Raw genomic sequence first — 22,055 nt, forward strand, 5'->3', positions numbered from 1 at the left:
TGTGTGTGTGTGTGTGTGTGTGTGTGTGTGTGTGTGTGTGTGTGTGTTGCCTATATGGAAACCTTCACACAAGATTTACAAAGCTGCTGATTTTGTCGTGTTGTATGACGGTAGCTGATGGCTTGATTTTCCCTTGTTTGCACTGCCAGTATCTGTTTAAAAGCTATGCTTCATAAAACCATGCATTTAGCATTACTGCCTCAGGCTAGATAGTTGCACAGCCTAACCTGTGTACCTCAGCCTCCTATTCCATCCTTGAGACATCTTCTAGTCTCAGGAGGGAGTAACTTTTCTTGGGGAACATAACTCAGATGACACTTTAATTCTCACATAAAGGAGAAGGGTTTTTGTTTGTTGTTTTTGGTTTTGGTTTTGGGTTGGTTTTTTTTGTACAGTAAAGATGCACTAGACTAGAACATTCTTATTAAGATTATAAGTTACAGACTCATCTGCTGCCCTCTCTATGGCTAAGTATCTTCCTGTTCCTATCTGGTTTTAAAACCTATGTCTGCCATTATTCTGTGTGTGCCTCAGTTTCCTTAGTATACCAATAGAAGTAATAGGACATATACCATACAATAATGTGGGGGTGGGGAAGGTATGTGTACATTGTTCATGTGTGTACAAGTACACATTTGTACACCTGGGTGTGGAAGGCAGAAGTCAACCTATCGTACTGTTCTCTAGTAGTTGTCCATCTTTCATTTTGAGACAGAATTTCTCACTGGTCCCTGAGCCTGATAGGAGATTGGTTACCTGGCTACCTAGCAGTGCTCCTCTTTCCACTTCCCAAGTGCTGGGATCACAAGTGCGCATGGCACCACACCTGCGGGTATTACACATGTGTCTCTACCACACCTACCTCTTTACCTGTGTGCTGGCCATCAAATTTAGGTCCTCATGATTATGCAGCAGAAATGTTACCAACGGAATCATCCTGAGCTTCTTGTATAGAGATTTAAACCATACTGTTCATGTAAGAGCCAGACATAACACCTGGCACAGGAAGTCTTCTCTGGCTTTTTTAATACTGCATTAGAGTGTTTTACCTACAATGTGAATGCAATCTTAAGATGTTACATACCAGAATGAGGCAAAAAATGCTCTTTTTCTAGGGGTCTTTGCCTCTTCCTCTGTCCAAATGGGAGCAGCTAGTGGGGTTGAGGGATGGGGTATGTCCTCAACAGAGGTGCCCTAATTCCAGTGCCTACTGAAGTGTTTCCTTGGACCTCCTGTATTGCAGCCTTTCCTATCTAGAATCAGCACAATTATAACGTGAAGTCAAGCAGAGTATTTTGCATAGAGAGGAAGGCAGAATGTGCTGTCATTCTGACATCTGTGCCTGTGCCCTGGGCCAAAAGCAGAATGGTTATACACTGCTGATTTGGCACCCCATCTGCTGCCTTCTCTGTGGCTAAGTCCTCTTCCTGCTTTCTCCTTTGTAGAGCCTGGGGTGCTGAAGCCTGGGATAGTGTTGGGATATGAGGCATCAGGAGAGGAAACGGGGTGGAGGCACGGGGAAACAGGAGGATCCCATCCTCTATCCAACCCTGTGGGTCAGTGCTAACTCTTCTCTGCTGCTCATGGTTTGCAAGTATTTCATGGATGAAGTGATGATTCTAAAACACTAGCCCAGAAAAAGGGAACAGAAATGGCAGAAAACAAGCCACGAGCCTATTGTGAGAAATCTGTCTTTCTGCTTGGGTGCTTTTACAACATCAAACTCAATCAAGAGAATCAAGAGTCTTTGAAACTTGACTTTCAGAAGTCTTAGCCCAGGCTCCCTGAGGGAGTTATCCCTTCTTTCCACCACAGAGGTTTTGAACTTTGAGTGTATTGCTTCTTTCTCCCTTCTGTTGACATTCACTCACCCACTTGCAACTCATTTGCAGGCTCATCTTCCAGGCCACTGGTTTCTTTTCTCCACTTGATCTGAAAGGTCTAGCTCAGGCTTCCCACAGCATAGCTGTCTTAGGATCACTGGTATAAACTTTAGAACACAAAACATCATACACACACGTGCGCACACACACACACACACACACACACACACCCCAGTCTGGAATGTTGTAACTTAACTCTTTAACTGATTTAAACTTGAGTCGTTGAGCAACAGTGGTGAGTGCCCAGAAAGGCATGTATTGAGTAAACACGAATAACCAACTGCAAGGAGGAGCCTGAGAGAGACTGTTTATCTAAGGGAAATCGTTTGCCTTCTCCCCTAATCCCAAGTGCAGGGGTCACATTCACAGCCTCACACGGCAGACGACCTTCTGCCAGTGAGCCACGTAGAATTCCAGGGCTTTGTTCTCATCCTGCATTAAGTGTTGGTGGGCCTCAGTATAATTTGCTGCATGTACAGTTTGACCCGGGGGTTTTTAAAATCCTTTTATGCTTGCTTTCTAGACTGACTTTGCACGATTTAGTGGAACAAATGTGGAAACTGACTTTGTAGAGGTGCCATCACAAATGCTCGAAAACTGGGTGTGGGATATTGATTCCCTGCGAAAGCTGTCCAAACATTATAAAGATGGACACCCTATCACTGACGAGCTGCTGGAGAAGCTTGTGGCTTCCAGACTGGTCAACACAGGTATGAGGCAACATTCTAGAGGAGAAAAGCAAGTAGGGATTGTTTGATGCAGGATTCCTGGCAGCTCCTTCTGTCAGACATACTTTGACTTTAATAACATACCCCAAGAGTGCTTTGCATGGCGGGAGGAACCCTGGGTGTGTTAGAATGGAGATGCCTGGGACTATGTCTAAGGGGAACACCTCCTCCTAAGTCATATATGGTCCGGATGCTGTTTGGCCTTGCTACCCTTTTGTGATGAATGGTACTGAATCGCTTTTCAAATCTCTGATCTTGTGGTATTAGAACACATAGTTCTCTCTCCAACACATTGTTCAAACACTCTTAACCTTATTAGGTCTCCTGACGCTGCGCCAAATTGTTTTGAGCAAAGTTGACCAGTCTCTGCATACCAATGCGTCGCTGGATGCCGCAAGCGAATATGCTAAGTACTGCACAGAAATTTTGGGAGTTGCAGCTACGCCAGGTATGAGGCGAGAGCACCTGAGTTCATTTTTCTCGTGACACCTCAGAGTCTCCTTAGCCTTACGGGTGGAGTTCCTCAGAGCTCAGTTCATTCCTTTCTGCTCTCTGTAATCAGACCACAGCTTTCAGATAAGCGCACTCTGCCTTAGTTGTCCTGTCCAAATGTGCTTGAAGGGGAGGTGGCTCCACAGTCACAGCATTGCAGTGTAATCAGGCGTGAGCAATTGGCCTCTGCCCCAGAGCACAGCCATTCCCGTTTGGCAGCACCTGCCTGTCCCCTCCCTCCCTGTATGCACCAGGACTTCCCTGTGATTTTCAGTAAGAAGTTGGCAGAAGAGGCATTTCAGGGAGAAACAGGAACCTCCTTCATTTCTGACTCCAAATGCCAGTTCAAGCTCTTGACTGGCAGTTTCCAACAGCATACTTAACAGGGTTTGTTATTGTATGAGTCTACATTTACATAGCTGCTTTTAAGCCAACTAATATGTATCTATTTGGATGTCAACTGTACAGTAAACTTTTCCCCAAAGCAATTGTTGCTAAAAAGAATCAGACACAGTCATAGAGGATGTTAAGGTAAGTGTGGCCGTTGAGTCATCTGAGCCTCACTTCTCCATCTAGAAACCAAGGAGCCACGTTGTGTCTCTTTTACAAAATGGCAGCCCAATGTAGACTTACTTGGTAAATCTCTTTCAAAACACTTCATTTTCAGAAATTATCAGCCCATTCAAATGCCATTTTATCTTGAGTCATCTTAGATACAAGAAGTGTGGCAGGGGCTTTAGATACAAGAAAGGGGCTGAGTTTGCAGCCCAGCATTAGTTAGGCAGCGTGCGATTCCCAGCACCTGGGGGTGGAGCTCCAGCAGAAAGTAGGGTTATTAGGAGAGTGTTTTAAAGGCGCATTGGCATCGAAGGGCTGACTTCCTCTAAGCTACTGACAGGTGTGGACAAGGCTTCAAAAATTGTTGTTAGACATTCCAGACCTGGGGCTGAGCTACTGACAGGAGAAAGGCTTGTGAACATCTTGGCCAAGGGTACACACCAACCATTGACATATTATCCTTCAGTCTCTCCTCACAGCTGGGCTCCCCAAAGGAAAGCTAGCTAGTTCACAACCTGATTGATTAGTGTTGCCATCATTCTGACTGAAGCGTATCTTTTTTTTAAGGCACAAATATGCCAGCTACTTTTGGACATTTGGCAGGAGGGTATGATGGCCAGTATTATGGATATCTTTGGAGTGAAGTCTTTTCCATGGACATGTTTCACAGCTGTTTTAAAAAAGAAGGGATTATGAATCCAGAGGTATTGTATGGCCGTTTTACCTCCTTGTGTTAATTTTGTAGTTACTCTCTCTCCCTTAGCTCCAAGTATAAAGTAGTGTAATAGTTAGAATTTCCGGTAAGAGACTTGGTAGCAGCTTTTAACTTTATGGCCTGGCATCTTCTCAGATCACCATACATCATTAAGTTTCAGTATACAAGTGATTAACTCTTAATTCTATAGGTTTTTCTTTAAAAAAAAAAAAAAACCTACTGTACTTTCGTGCTTATTAACATTCCAGTATATTGCGTAATTAAAAATTCAAAGCCTTGTTTATGCACTTGAGAGTTTATGGCTACTAGTTTTGACATGTGCCTTCCAGGGTTTCTGTTTTACGAGAGGTTGAGAAAGAAAGGTAAAGTTCTTCCTGATGTAAGTAGTCTCTGTGTTTTGGTATTCTCTACAGGTTATTCTTTGTACCTTTTCTGTGGCCAGCGTGTTCTGCCTACTACATAGTTTGTAAGCTGAGTGCCTTTGGGGTAACTTGAGCTGCTTCATTAATCTGAGCCATTCCTTCCCGGGCATGGTGAGGAGGCTGCCTGGCATCTGCCAGCCAAGCCTCCCTGGTACAGACCCCAGTCTCCCTGCTCATCGACTGTCAATGATGTCTGAGGCTGGTGGATTTCCAATGGGTTTCCAAGTTCTGTTTGGTTCAGAAATTAGAACAAATTACCCAAATCAAGCTCTTGGTGCTTATTTCAATCAGCCAACTTGTTCTTTGGGCTTTTGTTTCTCTACTAAGAAGTACCCCTCTGCATACATATTGAAATATAGCGTATATTTTAGGGTCCCATTTCCTCTGTCTCTCCCTCCAAAAAATACCTCCAGACTAGCCACACTATGATTCATTCCAAGCATCCCTCTCCCGTCCACCTCACCCAGCAGGTCTTTAAGCTTCCTTCTCTGACCCTACCCACCCAGTCCTCAAGTCTGATACTGACTCCTGCTTAACATTCTGACTTCTGCATGCCTTCCAGCATGCCCAGCCTTCAGTCCTCCACTGTCTCATGTTCAGATAGTGCCCTCAACAGAGTCTTCTGGAAAAAACAATGTGGGTCCATTTACTTGTCCTGCAGTTGAGTCATGCTGGCTAACCTCAGCTGGTCCCCCAGTGCTGCTCTGTAGCCCTCCCCCGTTCTCTATTGATTTCCTTCATTAATCTGAGCCTCCAGCCTGTCCACTCTGTAAACTGCCTCTGCCCCTCTTTCTTGTTACCCCATCCCCAAGTCTCACTACATAATGCAAGGTAGTATAAAACAAGTGAACCTCCTGCCTCATCTTCCCTGAGTCTGGGGATTACCCAGTCCAAGTTTTCCCTAAAATTGAGCCAGGACTACAACTCAGAAGTAGAGGGGTATTGTCTTAACTCTGTCGACCTTCACACATGTATCCTTCTGTGCATTGCACTTTAAATGTATACCTTCTTTAAGCAAGGAGCAGCGGCACACACCTGCAATCTCAGCATGTGAGAGGTAGAGGCAGGAGGATCAGGAGTTTAAGATCATCTTTGGCTGCATAATAAGTTTAAGGTCTTGAACTTCATGAGACACTGTTTTAAAACAAAAAAAAATTTTTATTTGTGCCACTCAAAAATCATACTATTCTTTAAGACCCCACTTAAAAAGCCATTCATGTGTCTAGAAAGATGGCTCAGTGGTTAAGAGCATGTGTTGCTCTCGTAGAGGACTCAGATTTGGTTCCCAGCACCCACTTAATGGCTCACAACCATCTGTTACTCCAGTCCCAGGGATCCAGCACCCTCTTCTGACCTCTGTAGGCACCAGACACACATGTTACATACATCCATACAAAGAAGCAAAACACTCGTGCACATAAATAATCTATGAATATTTGAAAACGCTACTCACGAACTGTTCTAGACCAAAGTGATCCCCTTCCGTCCTCCTAATAAACTTACGAGCTGGAGCATGAGGGAAAGGCTTTGTTTAACCTTTGCTTATGTCTGGATTGTTTGATGTAACTATTACAGAAAATGAAAATATTTTTTCCAAAGGATTTTACACAACATTCTTAAAGTATGATCAAAACAAAAGCTCACCAAAATGCTGATGACTCTGCATGGTGATATGTTAGATGATGGGTTTAGCATTTCTCTCTACCCCCCGTGTACCTGTGCCTTACTCTACAAAGTCCACACATTCGAGAAGGACTCAGGACACACTAGTTTGTTGTACGGAGTTTGGCTTTTTTGTTGTTGGTGGTGGTGTTTTTGAGACAGTTTTGCTTTGCAACCCCAGCTGCCCTCAAACTAACAGCAATTCTCCTGCCTTAGCATCCTGAGTGCTGGGATTCCAAACCTGTACCACCAAGCCCAGCAGAAACAGTATTTCAAGGAGAGGAAAAGTGTCCAGGAGAGGTCCAAGTAGGACAGAGTCCTGGCTGCAGTTACTTACTAGGCTTCCTGGTGCAAGCATGCACCCCCCCCACCAGGGTGAGCCGGCCTCTGGACCGTCACTCATCCTGCCACGTCTCGGCCCCTCCACTCTTCCAGCTGTCAAAGCAGCAGTCGAATTCTAGATCCCAGTGGTTCGTGTGCTGCTTGCAAATTCTGCAGAAGCAACCACCATCAGGTTTCTCTGTGCTTTTTATGCTTAAGCTCCGAAGCTTGGCAGGCAGCCAGGCTGCTCTTCATTAGCTGAGGACAGGAGTGAACTTGGAGAAACAAAGATCCCATCACCCGGAGCTGTTTCCTGGGATGTTAGAAACGCCGTCCAACTCTACTGAGTTTCTAGATGCTGTGGCAGGACTCAGGGGTATCTATTTCTTGTGCAAGCAGGCTGCTTAGAATTTTCAGTTTTCACCTCTTTTTCCTTCCCCTTCAAACACTGTGAGGAATCTTGTCATTTCTTACTGTCTCGCCACGGCAGCATTTATGGACCTGGATTGAGAAACCAAGGAAGGGGAGGCCCTCACTCTCCACCCTTGCTTTCTTTGCTGCCTGTGAGGATTCTAGAACCAGCTTTTTCAGCAGCCGTTTGGCCCCTCCCCCCTCCTGTAGTGAGTGCTCTGTTTGTTTTTGTGGGGTGGCTTCGGCTTTGCTTTGTTTTGTTTTATAAATATTTACTGTAGCACCTGACTTACAGAATACAAATATTTATCAAAAATTAAAAATTCTTGGCACAATACTCCTGTCCTACGAAAAGGCTTCCATTGTTCCTACAACTGCAGAGATAGAGAAACAGAAACACTATTCTTCAGCACAGCATGCTGAGCACTGTGGAAGGTGGCATTACTTGGTCTGGGCTGCCTTTAGTTTCACACATAGAGGTTGGTTACATAAGCTGAGGAACAATAGGAAATTTATAGTATAAAGCGATGCTGCACTTGCTCTGAAGTCATGGGAATCATCCATCACAGTCTGTCACGTAAGCGCTGTTGGCTCACGGCCTCACACTCCCCAGCGTGTTTGGAGCATTTTGAGAAGGTAGCTGGACATGTAAGGACTCAGTCCCAAGCCGGGAAAGGCTGTGATCAGGTCACACTCTACAGAAGCGCATCTCCAGGCTTTCGCTTGAACATCTGCTGCCCTGCTCAGCCTGGGGTCTGCTCGAGCAGCACTTCATACCCTGGTAAGCAGCACTGCAGAGGGTGTGCTGCTCCCTGGGAAAACAAACATAGCGGGGTCAAATGTCAACCTACAGCCTTCTCAATACCCGACAGCAGTGTTGACTGTTTGGTGGTGCAATTGTCTTCCTTCAGCTCTGGGACCTCTCTCCAAGTGTCAGAATTGGCCCCTCTCCTGTCACAGCCTCAAACTGTGCTACCTGTGTTTTCTCTGTAGTTTTTCGTATTATTCTTTCTAATGAGTAATTACCACATTTTAGGTATTTATTATTAGCTTATTTTATCCCAAAATTCAGGCTCAGAAGATGGTTTTGTTGGTAAAATCTTTGCCTTACACATATGGGGACATGAGTTGGCACCTCCAGCACCTATATAAAAGCCAGGTACAGCAGCACAGACCTGTAAGCCACCACTGACAGACAGAGGCCCTAACGCTCTTTGGCCAGCCAGTCTAGCTGAATCGGTATACTCCAGAGTTAGTGTGAGACCTGCTCCAAATCCCTAGAGAGGGACTGGTGAAGACATCCAATAGTGACCTGTAACCTACACACGTGCCTCCAGCACACACAGGCCCTCACACTGATGTGTTCATATGCATGTACATACATACATACAGAAACATATACACATGGCATGCACACACATGCAAACCTCACATTTCTACCCTCATACACATGTGCACATATAGAAGAGAACACACACACATTCCTAAAGTCTGTTCCTAGTAGAACATGGAGAGGCTGTCTCTGTGGATGTAACTTCTTCAGCACTGGCAGTTGTCTTAATAACAGAGGGAGAGCTGCTTGGGGTTAGTGCCCCTCAGCCAGCTCTGGCACTTCTGCAGGGTATCTTTAAGTTCACCAGATGTAGTTTCAAACTCCAATCTCTAAGCACAGGGTTGAAAAATGGGAACATTTTAACTAGGGCCATTTTTTTTATAAGGCAGCTTCATTGTGGGAAATTTTCCCAAGAAGTAATAGAGATTGTGGACTCAAAGGCTATTGCTATTATTATGTCAGAATTGTCTTCCTCTCTTTTATAGAAATTTCAAAGCTTTGTTTCTTGCATCAGTAAAGAACAACCAGGCGTTGCTTTAGAAAGAAATACTGAGAAAATCTATTGTGTTTTAGTCTATGTAGTCATAGGAAGACCTTACATGCAGTAACATACGTGGAAGAATCATGTTTGAATTGGAAAGGGATTGCCTGATGGAGATTTTAATATTAGGAATGCCAGTACTAAAACAGAATTTTAGCTCAGTTCCTGCTGTAATATGTTGCTACAGGAAGATGTGGGATCTTTTTACTCTCCTGTGAGAGTATTATCCCTCACACAGAGATCCAGCCCTCCTCTCCGCTCTGGCTCCTCTGTGCTTCTGTACAACCGGTGCTCTGTGTTAAATCTGATCCCTTAACAAGCCTTGGGTGTTGCCTGATGGAAGAGACAGTAGGAATGGGGTTGATTTTATTTCCCTCTGTAGAATCTGACTATGCACCCTAGGATGGCTTTGAATGTGTGCTCCTTTAGCCTAAGCCTTTCAATTGCTGGGATTGCCATGGGCTACCACACAATCAGCTGATTTCTTTGCAAGTCCCAGTCAGTGCAAGAGGTTGTTCTTTTGTCTTCTGGAAGGGCTAGGACCTCGAAAGTGCTAGGTAAGCAATCCACGCTGGGCTGTAGAGCTTTACCTACAAGGTTGAGACTTGGCTGCACTAAGTTGCCCAGTCTAGCCTGGCAGCCTGGTAGCCCAGGCAGGCCTTAAAATGTGATCCTCTTGCCTTAGCCTCCCAAATAACTAGAATTACATGCCTATGCCACGGAGCTTAGCATGCCTTCTCCTCTCTCTCTCTCTCTCTCTCTCTCTCTCTCTCTCTCTCTCTCTCTCTCTTTCTTTTTCAAATAGCCTTCTTCTTGAAGGTTCCACTAGACCTTCAATCGTCTTCCTTATGTTTTGTTTTGAGATAGGTCTTCCTGTGTAGCCCAGATTAGCCTCAAACTCTCCATCTCCCTTCATCGGTGTCCCAAGTACTGGGACCATAGGTGTGGACCACCACACCTAGTGCCTAATTATCTATTTCTTATCTCCTTCTCTGGGTCAGGAGGCTCTCATAAAAGAGATTGCTTTGTTTACCATTGTGTCTCCTCTACCTTAGAGTTCTGTCTGTCTTGGACCTTACTCTTGGTCCCTCACTTCTTCTACTGACTTAGCCCCTGAAACACACCGCTGCTGGGCTGTTTCTCTCCCACCCCACTCCACTTTCTGTCTTCACTAGTTGGAGCTTGCTATGAGATTTCCAGGAAACCTTCAAATCAAATGGTTCCTTCTACATTTCTTCTCCACATCCTCATGAGCACCAGCACAGCCTTCCTCTCTTTCCCAGCTTGTTTTCCTCAGAGGCATTTGGTCTTGGGTTTTCCCCCTACGCTAGATCACCTCACCCTCAGAGAAAACAAAGGGTGTGCCACAGGGAGGGTACTGTGAGCCATGAAACATCTCAAAGTCCACTGTGCAGACAGGTGGGGACTATGCCAGGTGCCCAGATGGCCTCACCTGTCCTGGGCAGGGCACTCACTCTGCTCCACATGGGAAGGAGGCAAGTCTGGCTCTGCTCCTGGAGTGGCTGAGCTGCAAGGCCACAAGAAAGCTATCATGTATGCTGCCTCCAGGATGCAAAGCTAGTGGGAGCCAGTCCACTCTCCTTCCCGTGTCTTCATAACTGATAAGTGATGAGCATCCGGCATAGGGTAATTACATTTGCTATTAAAATATTGCCTCAAAAGGTTTGTACTCTTGCATAAATGAAGGCCTTCTCTCTCCTACTTAATATTCTTCCTGAATTATCTGTTCTTCCTCACTGATAGTGGAGCCACAGTCTCTTGTGTTTGCTTTTAGCTTTATTAGAAGACAGAAGTAATTTTCAGGAAATGTCAAAGCAAGAATGCAGTTATTTCCCCAAACAGATAGATAAGTGCGTGCCTGGGGTTGCGGGGATAGGAGTTATCAAATCCCACGATTCATCTAGCAGCTGACAGCTTATTCCCATTTTATAGATAAGGAAACCAAGGCCAAGTACTGTGTAGCTAATGTACAGTTCAAGCCTGGGCCTGACTCTGTAGCCTAACCTTGCCTTAGAAACCCTCAGGGTTGGAAAGGGCCTTCACAGTGCCAAAAGATACATGCAGCTCTTCGAGGATTCTAAACCTCTGGCCACTGATTGATTTCCCTTCCTGGGAGAGCTGATAGGATCTGACTCTGCAGTCTCCCAGAGGATCTTAGAGCTCCTCTCCCTCTCTCTCTGACAGTTCAAGTTTCTTTATTGTGTAAACACCACTGAGTGGCTAAAGGCCAGCATTCTTTCCACCTGTGGCCAATGTCACTAACCATGCTTCTCACTGAGTACAGCACCTTCTTAAACACTAAGACTCGCTTAACTACTTTTCTTTCCTTAACAAAAGCTAGGTCCTGTTACCAAAGTGACTCAAACTCTTCTCAGAGCTTCAGTGCAAGGGAAATGGAACTATTAAAAGAACATTGCTCTATAATTGAGGAAATTGAATCAGCTTGTTTGGAGGCATAAGCAGAGGAAGACTTTGAGCTGTGCTGAGCCACATGTTCTGAGACTAAACAGTGCCCTGCTCTGACGTGGCTGCAGCCAGTGCAGGCCTGAGCCATCTCTTCACGGCAGTGCACACTCTAGCTAGTTTCCTGTGCCTTCTTTCCCTTCCCATGAAGCTTCCCTGCTAAACTTACAGCAGTTGGTAGAGAATTTTGCCAGATGGTGCATCTTGGGCGATGTCTTAATATTTTGTTCTTTTTCTATAATATTTGGGGTATAAATGCCTTTTTTTTTTAAGCAGTTTCACTATGTAGCCTTGGCTGGCCTAGAAGTTGCTATAAAGACAAGGCTGGCCTCAAACTCAGATATCTGCCTGATTCTGTTGGAATCAAAGACATGCACCATCATGCTTTGTAACAAACAATGGTATATATAATATGCAGAGCTTAAACAAGAAATATCTGTGGAAAATACTAATTATTGCCAGGTGTAATGGGACACACTTGTAATCTCACTGCTTGATAGGCTGAGGCAGGAGCGTAAGAATCAGAGACAAAGTTCCACTTTATAATTCCTGTCTCAAAAATAACAGTAACAACAAGTGATTCCTGTTTATGCACAAAGACGCACTCAAAGTTTTATTTCATGGCTCTTGTAGGGTATTAGATAGGTTTGCTGCTGTTAAACTTAGTGGATTTTACTTTACATAATAGTTACGTCTCTGATGGTTGTAACAAGCAGGATCTTGTTTTCAGCCCAAACTGAAACTACTTTAATCTCTGGCAGTTCTCTAGTTCTTCCTGTACCCAAAAGGATTATCATTCCTATTGGTCAGATCATGTAATAAATATAACGTGAATGATATCCGTTTATTTTATATGCGCATCTAGAATTAGGACTTGTTGAATTCAGTACCAGGACAGTGGAAGGATCTGAGACGAACCCAGTTGTGCTTGTGTGACACTGAGCAGCAGCTGTTCTCTTTCAGCGTATCTGCTCTCCTGTTTATGTGAATAAAAACAAAGGAACTGTGGTTTGTTTTAAAATTCCAGACTTCCATCCCCAAAGACTTCTGTCATTCCACTTCTGACCCCTCAGAAACGCTTGTCACTTGACCATCCATAAGAATGTTGCTTAGATTTCTTTGTGGGGGTTTGTTTTGTCTTTTTGTGAGCCCCTTATAAAAGTACCTGAAGTCACTTGATAGTAGCCGTGTTCCTGCCCGAAGCACATGCAGCCCCATAGCTTCTGGAACACTTGTTCTCTTACCCTTCTGAACCACTGGAACTGTGCTGGTGGCATTAGCAAATTGTGTTCTGTTTGGCTGTTTGGTGTCCCTGCCTGCCTACATTGTCAGCTCACAGCTGAGAATCTTAAGGACAGGAGACAATAATATCCGACAGGGAAGACCTGAGGCTGAAGCTCCAAGTCTCTTAACTACAGGAAGGAAGGAGCGGGCTGCAATGTGAGCCTAAAAGAATGTCTGGACTTGAGTAAAGCTGAAGCCCCCTGTTCTTCACCCTCACCTCTCTCCCTTGTGTCTGGAAATCTGGAGGATTGCTGTGCCCATGAGTTATTAGGCATGATGTTTTCTTTTATTAGGTTGGAATGAAATACAGAAACCTAATCCTGAAGCCTGGGGGGTCCCTGGACGGCATGGACATGCTCCAGAATTTCTTGCAACGTGAGCCAAACCAAAAAGCATTCCTAATGAGTCGAGGCCTGAATGCTTCATAAACCAGGGACCCTGGGAGCTGTCCGTGTCTGGAGGACAAGTCAACACCGACATGTGGTGCCGGCCTGGAGACTGAAGGGAGTTTTACAAATGAAAACTTAGATTTCTATTGATTTGCTTGTGTTTTTTAATTTTAAAAATTATACAGATGTAAATGGAATTATAAATACTGTGACCTAAGAAAAGGCCCACTAAAAATAATTGTACTATAAAGTTTCATAAAAATGGATTTGATTTCTTTTGATAAAAGTTTCATATGAATGTAATTTGATTTTTTTACTGTTATAATCCAGATAATATAATGTAAGAGGGCTAAGACATTTTAAATTGAATCACATACATGATATAATTTGATCCTTCTTATATCTTGAGGTTTTATACTTGAGATTTCTGGACTGATAAATGAATCATCACATTCTCTCTGGTAAATATTTTCTCAGAGCCCTGCGTCAACGCTGACCCTCCGCCTCACAGCTAATGGACAGTTTGCCCGCATGTGTCAAGGCCAGCAGAACACGCTTCCGCACTGTTGGTGTTCTGTCGTGAGCATCATGATTCTCAACTTTCTATCACACTTACTTATAGTCCTCTGCTTAGATTTGGGGTTTTTTTCTTTCTAAAATTTAGTTTCTAAAGTTAATTATATTATCATTTAGATAATATTTTTAAATTTTGTTTTAACTGACCTAATATATAAGTTTTGTGTCTTGCACTAGAAGCTCAAATGTCAATCTTCAATTGCAGTCACAGTGAGAAAAGCAGAGGAACTCGCCATCTTTTGGGTTCTCATTCCTTTTATCATTAGCTATGTATTTGTTTCTGTTTACTTTGCTTACTTTTTAAAATTTTTGTTTGTTTGAGGCATCATCTCACCATGGAGCCAGATTAGCCTGGAACTCATGATAATTCCCCTGCTTTGGCCTCCCAAGCCTTAGGGTTGCAGGTGTGAGCTGCATCATTCAGCTTGGTTCCCATGTTTCTATCAAGGATTCTGACCTTGCCTCCCTGAATGTGGTAGGTAGACCCTGCAGACACAGTGTGTTGAAGTGCCAGGGGGAGAGATGACACTCACTGGAACTTAGTTTTTAAAACTCCAGAAGAGAGTGAGATGGAGAGAGCGTTTGAGAACAGCTGCTCCCAAGTGTTCTGTGGGCAACTGAGCTGTAGGAAGAGGCTCGCCAGCAGCCTGTTTCATATGGAGACTGTTAAGTGAACTTCCAGATCTCGAACTCCTTTTATTGGGACCTAAGTTTCCAGCTCAGCAGCAGAGCAGTGAGCTCACAGCATTATTTTAGCTCTGGGAGTCTACTCAAAAAGGAAGCCAAGGAGGGTACAGAGGAGAGATGTAAATGAGCCGTGAATGCACTTTCCACCGTCTTTCAGTTGTTTCTCAACACATACCTGAAGAATGACTTTGCTGGCAGGCAACGAAATTAGAGTCTGTCTGTTCTTTAGACCAAGTGGACTTTGTGTTAAATAAAATATTATGTTGTGTAATAAAGTTATATAGAGTACCAAGAGCTGGTACACAGCAGGGAAGCCCTTTGTGTAGTTTGATTTGATTTTTTGCAATGCTGGCCATCAAACCTGGCTTCTTCACCCATACTGGCAAGTGCTATGGTCTCCCCAGCTGTTTTTATGGTGGTGGTAGAAACCTCTGGAAGCTTCTCACATCTGTCCCCGTCCTCACCCCCACTCCCCACCCCCCACACGCCATTTTTGTTTTCTACTTTCAGACAAAAAAGAAAAACTCTCTTCAGCTTTTTCTATTATTGCCCGGTGTGTCACCTTCAAAATAACTTTATCATAAATCTTACTTTGCTTGGAAAAGCTATTAGCCAGTGTGTAAAAAAAACTGCACACAATAAAGTTACATCATTGTCCACAAGAATGAGCTCATATTATTTTTGTATGTTAATGTTAAAGCCTGTATTTACAAGAGAGCAAAGGTACAGTGTCCTAGCCATGCAACTACCCCCAGTGTTGTGTTTGTAGGTGGGTGCCACCACACTCTGCTTGGGTTTTATTTGGTTGAATATTCCTGCATGAATTTCCTCATAAGGTACAGGTTTGGTACAGCTCTTCAGCTGTGTTCTTCCTCTGTTCTCAAGCTTTTCCACCGGCTATTTTCAGATACCCAGAGGCTGCTCTAAAATGTTCTTCCCGTGGTACAATGTCTGCAGCATTTGTCATCAGAGAAGATGTATGCCTGAGAAAGTTTTAAAGAAAGTGTTAACCAAGTCCATCGAGATACTTAGTGTCTCTGTTGACATGACTCCTTTGTGGTTGAGAGAGAGGACTAGACAACTTTGGCAAAGTGGATTCCTAGCTATTGAATAAAGGGGGGCGGGGGGGGAACTTCAAGTCCTTTGGCTAAAAGCAAGAAACTCCACTAAAAAGTAACAGCTGGAATAGTTGTAATTAAACATGTTATTAAAATGAAACGATTCCTCTACTAAGACAAACATGAAGCAAAGTTAATCTATTCCCATTGTCGAGTAGAGATAAAACCTCACTGGGATGGTGTTACTTGGCAAACAAAAGTCTTGGCAATTTTCTGGCCAAATTTCAGTAGCAGCTCACTGTTTAGCACATGTAGGGAGGGGCCTGTGGGAAGCACAAAGCCTTTGAAGAGGGAACTGGAAGAGGTTTGTATTCAGATAGAAGGTCCCTCTGAATCCCAATATGGTTATCTCCCACAAGGAATGGGATACTATGATCCATCTTAGGAACTACATTTTCAACAGGCTAGTGTTAGCATTACAAGTGTTTGGGAAACCAACAATATAGTGACGATTTTGAAAATAGCCCTCAAGAGGAAAATTCCTCTGGAGAGTGAATTCTCAAGTGAATTCTCAGTGTTTCAAATACTTGTACAATATTATGGGAGAGCTGCTGTCATGGCTAATGATGTTGGAGCTTAAGGATACAGTTGGACAACAGAAGACTTCAGTATGACTGAGACGCTGTCTGCTGCTGTTGGTGAGTGTTGATAAAGAACCTGTATCTTCCATGGGTGTTACAGAAATCTCCTCCACAGGTAAGCTTTGCGATTTCTTTCTATGGTGATCAGGAAAACATAACTTGGGTGAGCGGTTCATGTTCTGCATCTTAGAGCTCTAAGAACTGGGGATATGGGTTACTGGATAAAATACCTACTGGGCAAACATGAAGACCTGAGTTCAGAGCTCCATCATCTACATAAAAGCCAGCTATGGCAGGAGATGCTACTACTGTGCTAATCCCAGTGCTGGGGGAATAGCAAATAGGCTAGCTCAATGGCCAGCCTAGACAAATTGGTGAGCTCCAGTTCAATGAAGAAGACCGGTCTCACAACATAAGAAGAAGATAACCAATACCAGTCTCTGACCTCTACATGTACTCTGCCACACAAATGCACATGAATGTGTACAGAGTGCGTTTGCCACACACAAATAGAAAAGGCGTTGACACGGTGTAGCTTCCCTCATGCTACAGACAGACCATTTGTAGTTAGTCTCATAGTCATCTGTAGTTAGCCTGCATAACTTGTATTGGAACTTCTCAGTCTTCCCTGGAATCTGACATAATCGTTAACATTGAGAGTCAACTTGATTGATTCAAGAACCCCTAGCAGATTAAAGTAACCTCTAGTTGTGTCTACAAAAAAATTTTCCAGGGTGGATTAAGAGAGGGGAGACCTATGTTCAGTAGCCTTGGAACACACATATAATAAAATGGAAGAAGGAAACTCGAAGAGCAGGCCTCTGCTTTCTTATGTCCACAGTGTGAATCGCTCTGTCTCATACCCTCCCTTTCTCATTAAACTGGGTCTTATGAAATCATTCCCCCCACCCCCCAGTTCTTAGCCCCTTCTTTGAGCTTTCCTGTATTTGCTCACAGCAATGAGAAAGTCTGTTGTTTGGAATTAAGGGTGGGAGACGTAACAGTTACATATGGCCAAAACAGAGGTGAAAGTTCTTCAACACAAATAAAAGTTCCTTGTTTTCCCTTACAGAGTTTCTACTCGCCCCATACTGACTACACACACAGCTGTTTCATGGCACATTGTACCTGTTTGTCTAGCCTTCTTCCACACTGTGATCCTGGCTCACTGCTCCTGCTCACAGCCTTCTAGTCCTCAGCTATCAGTGAAGAGTTAGCAAGTATCCATTGCTAAACATTCACTCTTGAATTGCCTTTTGCATTTTTTACAGTAACTGAGATGTATAAGTGAATCCTACTCTATAGGGTTCAGCGGTATGCATGCTTGAGGTCCTAGGTTTCATCTACAGCACCAATTAATGGGTTATATTATAAAAAAATAACTTTATAGCTGGTAGAGGCACCTTTCTACATGAAAAGGCCTTTTTCAGAGGTACTGAGTTTCTAAGGTAAGAAAGCTTTCGTAGAAAAAAAAATAGAAATTGGAAAGTAAGAACAGTCAAAAGGGATAAGGGGTAGGAGAGGCCTTATTGGGAGGGCTTAGAAGGAGTGAGAGGGTGAGAAAGGGTAGTAGGCTGAAAATAACCAAATATATGTGTGATGATTTGACTGAGAATGGCCTCCAAAGGCTCATGTATTTAAATGCTTGGTCGTCGGGGAGTGGCACTATTTGAGAAGGCTTGCGAAGTATGGCCTTTTGGAGCAGTTGTGGACTTATTGGCGGACTCTGTCACTGGGAGTGGGCTGTGAGGTTTCAAAAGCCCCTGCCAGGCCCAGTTCTCTCTTTCCCTGCTGCCTGCAGATCAGGGTATAGAACTCTCAGCTGCTTATCCAGCACCATGTCTGCCTCTGTACCTCCGTGCTCCTTGCCATAATGATAATGGACTAAGCCTCTGAAACTGTAAGCAAGTCCTTGATTAAACACTTTTCTTTATAAGAGTGACCTTGGTCGTGGTGTCTCTGAACAGCAATAAGACAGTAACTAAGATAATGTATGTACATAAAGTTGTCAAAGGAAACAAAATTTAAAATGGTTCTAGAGGATTTCCTCTCTTTGCTTGTGTATTCTAAAGGTAGGATTTTTCTATCATGTTGGAGATTGAACCTGAGCTTCAAATCTAAGTTAGGGTTACCACTGCTGTGATAAAACACCATGAAAAGCTACTTGAAGAGGAAAGGGTGTATTTGGCTTATACTTCCACATCACTGATCATCAAAGGAAGTTAGGATATGATCTCAAGCAGAGCCAGAAACTGAAGGTAGGAACTGATGCAGAGGCCATGGAGGAGTGCTGCTTACTGGCTTGCTCCCCATGGCCTGCTCAGCTTGCTTTCTTATAGAACCTAGGACCTCCACACAGGGGTGGCCCCACTCACAGTGGGCTGAGCCCTCCCAAATCCATCACTTGTTAAGACTGGCTTGCCGACAGCTTGATGTTATGGAAGCATCTTCTCAATTGAAGGTCCAATGTTTTAAAAGACTATCCTGTGTCTAGTTGACATAAAACTAGCCAGCATACTTCACTTATGCAAGACACCCCAAACCTCGTAATTTCTTAATCTAGAATCTCTGATTTGCTTGACGAATAAGGCAGAGAATGCAGATATCCCATGATTGCCCTGAAATTATGAATAATATTTACTTGTGTGGGAAGATCTCTAAGCAGAAAAAAAGAAAACTACCATTTTAGACAATTTGTTATGAACTTCTGTTTTTTAATCCAAAGACTATACAATATATAATACACACTTGCCCTAGAACTGATGAAAAATGAAAATGGCAATCCTAAATCCTCACACTGTGATAGAGAAGGCAAATAAGTTCATAATACGTTCAAATAAATTACAGTACAAAGGTATATATTAAGCATCTTTCTCTTTTTTTTTCATACCTAACCCTAGTTTATTCCACAGTCATGTCATTATGCCATAGAATTTTAAGTGTTTACCATGCCATCTGCCACTGCTGGCTTTTCTAACAAAATGATTGCTTTCCCCTCCCTCCTTTTCCATGGTTCATGGCTCATGGTTTTCCATGCTGGTTAGACTGAGTACAAAGGGCTCACAAATGTTCATTGAAAACATTTTGTGATCAAAGTGTTATAAATCAGAGGGACAATACTGGGTCTTCCCTGACCTTGGGGGTGTTAGATACCCCAGGACCAATGAAGCCAGAAAAGAGGTAGTTAAGACAGCCGTTGTTTAGAGGTTGTTCAGAATTAGTCATGATTCTTTAACCCTCCCTCCCATCAGTGTTAGTAATTTCTATTGCTGTAAGAGGCAAAGGAAAAGCACTCCAGTGATTCAGCTCCTCGTTGCCTGGTACCTGTGACTTTCTTTATGCAAATAGAACCTTATTAAGCATCACAGTTTCACAGTTCATGGCAGTGATGAAGACTAGACCTTAAATGCATAGGCCATTTCCTTCTGTTTCCTTAAACCGTAATTTTATGGAATGCCTTGGTTTTTTGTCTTTCAGATGTGCTATTTCCTTTAAGCAATAATTTAAACCTCGGAAACGATTTGCATACATCACAATTGGAAAAGATTTACATACATCTCAACTAAAATTGTTTAAAGGGGCAATGTGAAGAGTGAGTTTCCCTCCCGCCCTTGTCTCTCACCTGTCTAGTTCTCCCCCACAGTGAATGTATCACCAGTAATCTTTACATCAGTCTAGAGATGCTTTACACATAGACGAGAATATCCCCTGGCCCTGCCCTCCAAGGCAGTACCTATCCACAACTTTCATTAATAGTGCTCAGTATTAGAGATCTGCTTTTTAACCAATGGTTGCCTGGTATCCCGTGTGTGTGTGTGTGTGTGTGTGTGTGTGTGTGTGTGTGTGTGTGTGTGTAGGAGAGGTTAATGTAGTCATCTCTGCTGATGAATATTTACATTGTCTGCTGCCTTTTTGTTTTGCTCTGCTTTCAGTATTGAGGATCAACTCTGAGGTCTCTCAAGTGGTCGGCAAATGCCTTCCCACCGGGCACTTTTCCCCACTGACCCTGTTTCTAGTCTTCAGGCATCTTATATAACCTTGTCAAGGTTATTTTTAGAGAAGCATTGTTTTCCACATCTGCCAGTGTATCTCCTCGATAAATTCTAAAAAATATAATCCTGGCTCAAAGGATAGTTATGTTTCCAATATTGGCAGACATTGTCAAATAGGAGCCATATGTCCTGGTAGCATTTATTACAGTTGTTTAACACTGAGAAAGTAAAAATAAATAAGGAAAAGTCATGGTTAGCAAATAAAGGCCCCATCCAGTGTGATATCCTTCATATTACTTTCTTCTTCTGTTGGGTGACAAGAGCAGATCACTCCTTTCAGAGAGTGGTAGGAGTGGTTGCAGGCAGGAATGTTCTCTCTGTTAATGATCGGGTAGGTCCAAGAAGGAATGTCAGACTTCATCCCAGAACAAAGCCGACATCAGTGCCTTTGTGTCCATGACAAAGTGGAAAAAAGCAAAAGATGCATGTTGTCATCCTTGACCCCGCTCAGACGCCCTTCTGTGGTCTTACACCCTTGTGTTACGGACAAGTAGGACTTACTTGTGATGCACAATGTGATCACTGTTCCCAGCGTGCACATGGCCCATTCAGCTTTGGCTTCCATCAGAAAATCCTCAGCCACACGCTGTTTGCCTCTGCTTTGTTCAGTTAGTGTCCCTGTTAGCTAGTGAGTTTCCAACTGGGATCAGATGGCATGAAAGAATTTCTCACAACTATACCTACTGTACCTTTCCTTCTGTAGACTCTTGTCAGTGCTCTGAAGGCCTTCGGACCTGAGAGAATGGAGCCTAAGAATGAGGGAGACTAAAGGATCATACAATAGCCAACTTTCATCAGAACCTCAGAGAATTTATATTCTGAGGGTTAAGAGGAGTCACATGAGGAGGATGTGCAATCACAAAGACAAGCCATGCGTGGCAAGCAAGCCACACAAGTGGCAAAATCATGTTTTCCCATAAAGGCATATAAATGACAATAGCCAGTATTAATGAATAATCTGAAGTAAACTCACTCCTATGTGCTACACCTGGGAAGAGCACAAAAATACATTCCAAGAACAATTCTGTGTTTTGAAGAAACTGAGTTCTCAAGACTCTTGTTTTCTTGGTGTTTTTTGTGTTTGTTTGTTTTCGAGACAGGGTTTCTCTGTATTTTCTTAGTGTTTCTTACAAACACTCAGACTTCTCCTCACACAACTCCATTCTTGGACCATGTTCCAACAGAGTCCCTGATTGCTGACATTTTTCTGAGGTCATTTGAGGTGATGTCTTAGTTAGGGTTTTACTGCTTTGAACAGACACCATGACCAAGGCAACTCTTGTAAGGACAACATTTAATTGGGGCTGGCTTACAGGTTCAGAGATTCAGTTCATTATCATCAAAGTGGGAGCATGTCAGCATCCAGACAAGCATGGTGCAGGAGGAGCTGAGAGTTCTCCATCCTCATGTGAAGGATGCTAGCAGAATACTGGCTTCTAGGCAGCTAGAATGAGAATCTTATAACCTATACCCACAGTGACACAACTACTCCAACAGGGCCACACCTTCTAATTCTGCCACTCCCTGGACTGAGCATATACAAACCATTACAGGTGACCAACTTTGCAATGTCCTTTCTAAACCGACCTTAGTTTGGGGAGAACAGAAGCAGCCTGGCAGTGTCTTTCTAAAGGAATGAAATTCCACTTTCAGAGTTCCCACCGAGGGCTGCCTACAGCAGTCACATCACCACTTAGTAGATAAGCTATGCGCTCTGATCTAAGCAGTCACAAGACACCTCCTCCCCACCTCTTCATCGGTTCTCTTCCTTTCTCTCCAGAGTCTCCCGACAACACACACACACATACAAATGGATGG

The 22,055-nt window shown here is 43.5% G+C and overlaps 1 protein-coding gene across 1 annotated transcript in view; it reads left to right on the plus strand.

Annotated features, from left to right (window-relative positions):
• Positions 1 to 15,151, plus strand: part of Nln (neurolysin) — a 91,188-nt gene extending 76,037 nt beyond the window's left edge. The window contains exons 10-13 of the mRNA XM_028783837.1: positions 2,407 to 2,593; positions 2,931 to 3,059; positions 4,229 to 4,365; positions 13,128 to 15,151. Of these exons, the coding sequence (XP_028639670.1) occupies positions 2,407 to 2,593; positions 2,931 to 3,059; positions 4,229 to 4,365; positions 13,128 to 13,262 (588 nt within the window). The 3' untranslated portion in view covers positions 13,263 to 15,151. The remainder of the gene's footprint in view (positions 1 to 2,406; positions 2,594 to 2,930; positions 3,060 to 4,228; positions 4,366 to 13,127) is intronic.
• The last annotated feature ends 6,904 nt before the right edge of the window (positions 15,152 to 22,055 follow it).

Source organism: Grammomys surdaster, unplaced genomic scaffold (genome assembly GCF_004785775.1).
Source record: "Grammomys surdaster isolate TR1022 unplaced genomic scaffold, NIH_TR_1.0 99, whole genome shotgun sequence".
Taxonomy (NCBI): domain Eukaryota; kingdom Metazoa; phylum Chordata; class Mammalia; order Rodentia; family Muridae; genus Grammomys; species Grammomys surdaster.